The sequence below is a fragment of the Impatiens glandulifera genome, unplaced genomic scaffold, assembly GCF_907164915.1.
Source record: "Impatiens glandulifera unplaced genomic scaffold, dImpGla2.1, whole genome shotgun sequence".
In the NCBI taxonomy this organism is placed as follows: Eukaryota; Viridiplantae; Streptophyta; class Magnoliopsida; order Ericales; family Balsaminaceae; genus Impatiens; species Impatiens glandulifera.
The window spans coordinates 230,411-240,821 of NW_025919560.1; the positions used below are offsets into that span (position 1 = coordinate 230,411).

A 10,411-nucleotide genomic window follows, 5' to 3' on the forward strand; every position below is an offset into this window, starting at 1 on the left:
ATTCCAATCATCTTCCGTATATTTATTCAGTTTGTGTGCTCTGATAACTACTATATCCCCATCATGAGCTTTAACATGATTCTGGTTGATATCACATCAGTACCTATCCCAAACCACCTTAACATGTTCCATTATCTGTTTCCGATAATACTCAATAAGTTCCGGCACTGCCTCAAAACGATTCTGCAAAGACACGAGATTAATTATTATTATGTATTAAAGAATGAAAATTAATACAATAAGATATTAACACTTACTGTTACTGACTTCCAAAGATGTTTTATGTCGGTGGAGCTCAAGTTTGACCAATGCAGCAGGAGATGTGATATCACAATCGGGTCCTGAACCACGATCGCAATATGATTGGACCATGTCGTGCTGTTGTCACAACACTCTCCCATTTGGAGAGAATTCTATTGTTAATTTCTCACCCGGGGTCAACTTCAAAATGATAGTGTTCTTATTTTGCACTGACCATTTCTCTTTGATGTAGATCCTAAAAAAGTATTATACAACATTAGTAATTGAATTTTTATGTATTCAAAGATTATAACTTATACATGCAGGCTGGGAGGATGATATCGTCATCATCTCAATCTCTGGTAACGTCGGATCTACATGGTCGGGTGTCATCTAGTTCATTAGAACCACCCGCCTCGAGGAGATTGGTTCTCCGCTTCGAGCTGCCTAGACATGCCTCCTTTATGCTTCTTCTTAAGTGTCATCTCTGCTCAAAAAAAGATGTTACATAATTTTAACTAATTAAATTCAAATAAAATACAATGAAACTTTTATTAGATATTCGAATAACGTGGGTTTATTGTCGTCATAATTTTCCAATCAGGCATTGATGTCATATCTGGAATGTAAAACACTTATTTCGCTTGACTTGCTAAGATAAACGGTTCATGATTATGATTTTTCAAAGTTCGGTTCACATTAACACTTATAAAACCATGTTTGTCTATTTTTATTCCCCGATCTCCTGAATGGACATCAAACCATTTACATTTAAAAAGAACCACTCGTCTTTCAATAAAGTATTCGACTTCTATAATGTTCGTCAACACTCCCTAGTAGGTTAATGTTTCGGTATCATTGTTACCCAATATAATAACACCACTGTTTTCAGTTGTTAAACCTTTATCGAGTATTTTAATGTTGAATTTATATCCATTAATTCGACACGACACGAATCTTATCGCATAACAAATAAGACCACTTCCTAATATTCCTAGATCCTCAAAAGTATTTTCCCCAAGTTGAGAAACCTAATAAGAGATAATGAGTAAGATTAGTCTAATTATAATGTAATACAATAAAATTATATAACAATTGTAACTCACTCTTGTCTTGAAATAGGCTACGTAACGTCTATCACGCTCATCAATTGGTATGAAATGATTATCTTATTCTCGGTTGAACTCACTGCATATCAATTTGAATGAAAAGTTTGAGTCCATGCATGTAAATTGAATAATAGATTCTGCCTCCGGACAGTTCTGTAATATGTATGAATGACCCTCTCTCGATCACTCGATTCGTACGTGTAACTAATTCCCTTTGATAACTCTTCCAAACATATAAATACAGATAGAGTTGAATCTCGCAATAAAGTACGCGAATGATCTTGATCTTCCAAATATCTCTCACATAAGCTAATACTTTCATTCACCAGATAACTCTCCCTAATTGAACCCTCGGAAAAAAATTATTTCTAAGATAATTCTTCAATGTACCCATATACAACTCAATATGATACATCCATCGATAGTGTACACCCTTCAAGAAAAGCCTCGAACGCTAAATATACGGGCAAATGAACCATTATGTCAAAAAAAGATGGCGGGAATATTTTTCGAGTTTGCATAGCGTTTAAAAATATCAAGTTGAAGTTGGTCAAAGTCACTTTTATTCAATGACTTACAACATAATAAACGGAAAAATTTCGCTAAATTCAAAATTACATCGTAGACATTTTCCGGAAGTAAGCCTTGTATATGGGTAACGAGTGTTTTATGCCCATCAATTGTAAATCTTTCCGAGCCTCCAGTCCATCTTTCGTCTTCTCTTTCACATTTATCATTGTTCCGACAATTCTATCGCAAATGTTTTTCTCAATATGCATGACATCTAGATTATGTCTCAACAATAGACTTTTCCAGTATGGTAGAGTAAAGAATATAGATAATTTGTTCCAATTATCTCCTCGCACATCATGACATATTTTTGTTTTTTTAACTTAAAACAACGTCTTTTAAACTCCGAGCTTGCATATAGGCTTCCGTACCTGAGAATATTGGAGGGGTCATTCGATATTCTGTATTACCGTCAAAGGTTTCACGTTCTTTCCGGAATATGTGGTTAGGGGGAGGAAACGCCTATGAGACATATAACACTCTTTCTGTCAATTTGTCAATCTCATTGAAGCGGTACCATTATTACAACACAGACACGCAAATTTTCCCTTAGTACTCCAACCGGATAGATTTGCATATGTAGGGAAGTCATTAATAGTCCATAACAATGCAGCATGCATGTTAAAATGCTCTAAAGTGGATGGATCAAAAGTTTGAGCACCTCTATGCCATAAGACTTGCAATTCCTCAATTAACGGTTATAAAAAAATATTAATCGCATCACCGAGACTCTTAGGACTGGGAATCAACATGGATAACATGAAGTTACTTGAGTCCATGCATATCGTCAGTGGTACATTGTAAGGTATTATAACAACTGATCAAATGTTGTACGATTGTTTTCCATTAATAAATGGTTGAAACCCATCACTAGCCAAACTAAGTCTTAGGTTTCAGGGCTTTGAAGTGAAATCAGTGTAATGTTCATCAAACAACTTCAAGTCATAGAATCTGCGAGATGCCTTAAGAATTCTTTGTCTACTCGACAATATTTGTGTTATCTCATTAGTGGAACCGTTTTTGAAGACATGTATAACCTTTGCAGCCTTGGTGTCAATAGAAAATAACATAGCACCTTAGTTGGAATGTGTTTTCCATTCTGTTTTTTCCGAACTATACCACTTGACTTATCAATTTTCCATCTCGAGTTGCCACACACCTTGCAACGTTGTAGATCATTATTCTGTTTACGATAAAACATACAATTATTATTACAGACGTCGATCTTTTCATATGTAAGATCGATATCTATAATAAATTTTTTACACTCATATTAAGAATTAGGTAAATGAGAATTTACTGGTAAAATCTCATCTTTGAACAAATTTTGCAATAGGTCGAATGATGTATTTGTCCATTGACCAACATTCTTAATATGAAACAACTTCAATAATGTGGAAGCCTTTGAAATTAGAGAACCTTCATACAAAGGTTGTTTTGAATCATCCAACAATTTATAGAATGTTTTATCATTGTCAACCGGATCTTCAGAACTAGAGTGTTGAATGTTGGGATATAAATAATTTAGAATATCTTCCATATACTGGTCATCAACATCATCAATTGTATTATCTTCTTCTATGATATTCTCGTTAACATCATCTTCGTTATTTGATTTGTCATCAACATCATTATAACATCATCAATGTCATCATCAACAATGTTCAAAACACTCAACACTTGTAATACCTCACTCTTGTAAGCAATAAACATGATATTTTCCAAGCTCTTTCTCTCTCAAATTGTTCCATATTCTTGTATCTTTTAAGAGCCTGACTAGTTAGGATTGAGGCAATCTAGACTAGTGCTGCACGGGACGAGGTGATATTCAGCGACCGAGTTTCTGCCCGTAACAATTTTGTGGAACTCCTTTCACCGTGAAAACACCAAAAATCGTAGTCCAATCTTATACCATGTATAATTAGACATGTTTTCACAACACTAACACTCTCATAGTTTCGATTTGCACATTTAACGCAAGGACACGTAATATTGTCCCTTCTAGTAGATTATTGAGCAATGTCTTTCATATATTATGGATGATCTCGACGTAGGAGCATCCAACTTTTGTCCGGAATTTCCATTTTCAATTGTAATCTAGGTATATATATATATCACGTTTTAGAAACTTATTTATCAAGATTTCCAAATAAATCTATTCAGAAATTTATAATAGTCTAATTACTTGTCTAACATAAATCATCTAGACTTGCCTAACATATACTAATTGACAACAACTAACCGTTCACATTATTGTCAATAGAAACGATTTCAAAATGTAATTGCATAAATATATATATATATATATATATCAACAATTAATTCTATCAAAAGACATCAACTAACTTACAACAATTAACCGTTCACATTACAGTTCACATTATTGTCAATATAATTGCCTAATATATATATATATAACATCAATTAAATTATTAAAATCTCATCTTCATCTATCAACAGATCCATTACTCAAATATATATTCGGAAACGATTTCAGAATGTATATGTAACTAATTCTATCAACAGATTCATTATCAAAAAATTATAATACCGTATGTGTAATTAATTCTATCAACAGATTCATTATCAAAAAATTATAATATCGTATGTGTAACTGTCGTTAATTAGATGTGCGCAGCGGAATAATTTATAGATCTAATCTAAACATCTAATCATATGATCCATGCATAATTGATAGAATCATGATATATAGATTATAGTAATATACCTTTGATGCGTGAACCGGATCAGATCTGGTAGTAATGAATAATTGAGAGCCCCACGTGTTTCTCCTCTACTTGGTCCACATGAGCCCGACTAGATCTCTTTATTTTCGCTAGGACGAAAAGGCAAAGGGGAAGCAATCCAATTGCTAGATTTAAAAGATGATTTCTTTCTTTTCTTCTTACAAGTTACCACCGTAATATGTCAAAAACCATTTTAAGAAAGAGGAACAATTCTCTCTATTATCACGTATATTGTGTCTCTTGCAAAACCAGTGAATATTTATCTCTTAAATAAAATTCATTTCCTAATTAAGGAGAGCGAATCAAAAGGCAACAAAAAACAAAAACGTATGGCCTTATTACCTTTTGTATTCTATTATTAATTAGTCTTAGCTCCATAATTAACCATTAATTATACATTATTTTATTTCACAAATAAATAATATTTCTTATTATTAATAATATCTAATATGTATTAATAATTAACCATCTTTCTCGTTTATCTAGTCTGTCAACTCTAAGTGTGTGACTTCATAGGACCCAATTATAATAGTTATAGGTTTAACCCCATTAATCGTAGTTGACTTCTAGCAAAGCACTACGACTCCTAAAATAATCGGATTAAATTATATCTGTTAATTTGTTCTATCCAAGTTTAGTCATTGCACATTAAATTAAAGGACACAATTCCTTCAATCTCCCACTTGTCCTTAAACAAGTGTGCAATATAAGATACCTTTGTCTCTTAATGTCTTATTTGATGATATGGTGACATTCATACCTTTTATCAAATATGTTTCTTGAACTCTGAGTTTGAACTGTCAATTAAACGGATGATTCATATTAATCCATCCGAGCATGGCCATGCATTTTCAGTTCTCGCTCTTCAAGTGGCCGAGACACCATTCTTGTTCAATGTATCACAGTATACATGAAGTAGGAGGACTTCTCCATTCTTGTAGGACTATGGCTCCCACTCAATTTTTAGCAATCCCAACTACTGCCTTTATAACTCCCTTTTACGGAAAGCGTTTAACAGTGTCAAAGAAATATCAATCATCAAGTGAGGCCACAACATACTCATGTCTGAGGAATCTACTAAACATGCTTTAACTTAAAACTCTACAATCTCTTTTGAAGAGTCTTAAGGTGGGTCAGTCTTATATGTATCATCCATACACATATATGTAATTGACTAGACATCTCCATGTCCTTATAGCCCATGAAACCTGGCGTTATTAGTCAGCTTACAATATAGTAACTTATAAAATCATCGATGTCCATTTGATGATTTCAAACTATAGACTTTTAATAATTCAAAACTTCATTTCACTTAATGGGGTTTCATTCACCAGAACACTTAAGGTGATCCCATTTGTTAATAATGAATTATTTGGACATATTATTCAATATCGATAAAACAATATAAATAAGGATGAAATATCATATATCATAAAATCATCAAGTCAAACATAAAACTGGTGTCTAACACTCATAAATACATAATGTAATACAAAAGAAAACTCAAAGCCATTCTCCAATGTGCTTGAGACCCTTAGCCCTAGTGTGACTCTCATGCTTGGGCCTAGGCATAGGTTTGGTCAATGGATCTGCAATATTGTCATCAGTATGCACCTTACACATACTAATGTCACCCATAGTGATGATTTGTCGAATAAGGTGATACTTTCTCATAACGTGTCTGGATTTGGAGCTCGAACTCGGTTCCTTTGCCTGAGCTATGGCACCATTGTTGTCACAATAAATGTCGATAGGCATTGAAATGCTAGGAACAACACTGAGTTCATCTAGGAACTTCCTCATCCAAACGGCCTCCTTTGCTGCTTCACTAGCAGTAATGTACTCAGCCTCTATTGTAGAATCTGCTATAGTACCTTGCTTGGAGCTCTTCCAGCTCACAGCTCCTCCGTTAAGGATAAAGACATAACCCGATTGAGACTTAAAGCCATCTCGGTTAGTCTGAAAGCTTGCATCAGTATAGCCTTGTACGATCAATTTTTCATCTCCCCCATATACTAAGAAATCATCCTTTGTTCTTCTTAAGTACTTCAGGATATTCTTATATGCACTCTAGTGTGCTTCTCCAGGACTTGATTGGTATCTGCTACGCATGCTCAAAGAATATGCAACATCTGGACGTGTACATACCATGGCATACATGATAGATCCTATAGTAGAAGCATATGGGATCTTGTTCATCTTCTCAAGCTCAACAGGTGTTGTAGGACACTGCGTCTTGCTGAGATATACACCTTGTTGAATGGGTAAAAATCCCTTCTTGGAATCTTGCATCTTGAATCTATTAAAAATCTTATCAATATAAGTTCTTTGACTTAATCAAAGAAGCATCTTAGATCTATCTCTATAGATCTTAATTCCAAGTATGTACTCGGCCTTTCCTAAGTCTTTCATTGAGAAACATTTCTTCAGCCATTCTTTTACGGACTCTAGCATCGGAATGTCATTCCCAATAAGTAGTATGTCATCCACATATAAGACTAAGAAGGTTGCCTTATTCCCACTAAACTTCTTGTAAACACAAGGATCCTCTTCGCATCTAATGAATTCAAACTCTTTGATCTTTTCATCAAATCAAAAGTTCCAACTCATGGATGCTTGCTTAAGTCCATAAATGGACTTCTTAAGCTTGCATACCTTCCCAGCATGATTTGGATCTTCAAAACCTTCAGGTTGTGTCATGTACACATCCTCTTCCAAAAAAACATTTAGAAAAGCGGTTTTGACATCCATTTGCCATATCTCATAGTCATAATATGCAGAAATAGCTAGGATTATCCTAATGGATCTAATCATGACAACTGGTGAAAATGTCTCGTCATAGTCTATACCATGAATCTGTCTAAAACCTTTGGCAACTAGTCTTGCCTTGTAAACAGATGCATTTCCATCCTTGTCATTTTTTAGTTTGAAAATCCATTTGCTTCCTATGGGTTTTACCCCATCTGGCAAATCTATCAAGTCCCATACTTGATTTTTAAACATCGAATCTATTTCAGACCTCATGGCATCAAGCCATTTATTGGAGTCTAGACCCGTCACTGCTTGCTTATAGGTCGAAGGCTCACTATGTTCTAACATAAGAACATCAAGGCTTACATTTAAAATGAAATCATCATAACGTCTTGGTTGTACCCTTGGCCTTTCCGATCTACGAGTGGGTTCAACTTGTTCAACAACTAAATCCGGAACATGATCTACAACTGTTTGTAGATCCTCTTGTTCCGGTTCTTGGATGATCTGAGGCCTTAAGCCTTCAAAAGTAATCATTTCTACATCGACATCATCCATGTCGTTTTGTTGTTGAGTTTGTTGCTCTTCATCATCTTGAACTGTTTCAAGATGAATATTTCTCCCACTTGACTTGTTGGAAAGGAACTCTCTTTCCAAAAAGACACTATCCCTTGCAACAAACACCTTTTGCTGAGTTGGATTGTAGAAGTAATATCTAAAACTTCCTTTTGGATACCCTATAAAAAAGCATTTATCTGATTTTGGGGCAAGCTTCTCTGTTTGTAAACGCTTTACATAAGCTTCACATCCCCATATTTTCAGAAAAGACAACTTTGGAACCTTTCCAGTTCATATCTCATATGCAGTTTTGTCTATAGTTCTTGACGGAGTCCTATTTAGTGTAAGTATAGCGGTAGTGAGGGCATATCCCCAGAAGGATATCGGAAGATTAACAAAACTCATCATTGATCGGGCCATGTCTAACAAAGTCCTGTTTCTCCTTTCAGACACACCATTTAGATGAGGTGTTCCTAGGGTAGACAACTGTGTTACTATCCCACAGTTTTTCAAATGATGATCAAATTCGTGGCTCAAGTATTCACCACCACGATCAGATCGAAGTGCTTTTATTTTCTTGCCACTTTGAGTCTCTACTTTGTTTTGAAATTCCTTGAACTTTTCAAAGGACTCTGATTTATGTGACATAAGGTAAATATACCCATATTTACTCATGTCATCAGTAAATGTGATGAAGTATTTATAGCCACCTCTAGCTTCAGTGCTCATTTGACCACATACATCAGTATGTATTACGCCCAGTAGTTCAGTAGCCCTTTCAAACGTTCCTTTGAAAGGTGACCTTGTCATCTTTCCCATCAGACATGATTCACATGTATCAATGGATTCAAAATTCATGTCTTTTAGAAGCCCATCTTTGTGGATCTTCTTCATGCGATTCGCACTAATGTGACACAATCGACAATGCCATAGGTAGGCCTCACTCAAACTATTTAATTTTTGTCTTTTGTTATTTATGTTATACAATTCTGATTTGAGATCCAATACAAAGAGTTCATTACTCATTGGAGCAGTCGCATAGAAAATATCATTCTTAAAACAGAAATACTTCCATTTTTAATGCTAAATTCAAAACCTTCATAATGTAATACAGCAACCGAAACAAGGTTCTTAGTAATGCAAGGAACATAATAACAATTATTCAGTTCTAATACTAAACCAGAAGTTAAAGATAGACTTAAATCTCCTACGGTAAGTGCAGCAACACTTGCTCCATTTCCAACGCGCAGGTCTATCTCCCCTTTCTTCACTTGTCTTTTATTTCTAAGTCCCTGCACATATGAAATAATGTGAGCACCACATGCAGTATCTAATACCCAAGTAGGACCATTATCTAATGTGAGAACATTGGTTGTCATAATCTCAATAACATAAATACCTGAAGTGGAACTCACAGTCCCGTTCTTCTTGTCTTCTAAGTACTTGGGACAATTTTTTTCCAGTGTCCCTTGGCCTTGCAGTAAAAACAATCTTGATCAGCAGCCACTTTTGACTTCTCACCACCCTTGGGTTTGGCAACTTGCTTGCTTTTTCCTTGGTTATTGTTCCTTTTCTTAGCCACCTTCTTAAACCCCTTCCCATTTTTGACATTTAGAACTTCCTTCTTCCATCAATAATATTGCCTTCAGCATTTTTAAGCATGTTATGGAGCTCATTCAGATCATGCTTTAGACCATTCATATGGTATTGCATTCTAAATGGTGCAAAACCATCATGTAAGAATCTAAGAACAATATCAGTGGCCAACTCTTGGTCATATGGGGTCCCCAGATTTTCCATCCTCTTGAAAAGCCCAGTCAGGCTAATCACATGAGGACTCACTGGTTTTCCCTTCACAAGCTTGCTATCAAGTATAGCCTTGTGAGTCTCATATCGCTCTATCCTTGCCTGATCCTGATACAGCGTTTTCAGTTCAGTTATGATAGTATAAGCATTAGAATGCAAAAACCTCTTTTGCAATTCAGGCTCCATTGCAGCTAACATGAGGCAAGTAAAAGGTAATGCTTCAGTTTTCACCCGAGTTAATGTTTCCTTCTCCTTATTTGATGAGGTTTCGGTCATAGTAGGGATAGGGGTAGTTAGGACGTCCTCACGTCCCTCAGGCCTGAGAATAATTCTCAGATTCTTTTCCCAATCAAGGAAGTTCGTTTCATTTAGCTTGTTTTTCTCAACAATTGAGCGCAGAGAGAATTTCAAATTATCGTTCGACATATTCTTCAAAATATAAATGACATACAAATCAGTTTATGTTTGAAAATTGCAAAATACTTATAATTAAATAATTTAAAATAAGTGAATGCACATTTTATTCAAGTTTTTATAGTCCCTTATGAATAAAATGATTCCAAGATCCCATTACAGACAATCCCCAACGTACTTTTGCACTGCCTTAGGTCTTGTGTGTTCAAGGTAAGA

The 10,411-nt window shown here is 35.0% G+C and overlaps 1 protein-coding gene across 1 annotated transcript; it reads right to left on the reverse strand.

Annotated features, from left to right (window-relative positions):
* Positions 1-9,586: 9,586 nt before the first annotated feature.
* LOC124918172 lies at positions 9,587-10,057 on the reverse strand. The gene has a single exon (XM_047458380.1). The coding sequence runs from the start codon at positions 10,055-10,057 to the stop codon at positions 9,587-9,589; it is 471 nt and encodes a 156-aa protein (XP_047314336.1).
* Positions 10,058-10,411: the final 354 nt, after the last annotated feature.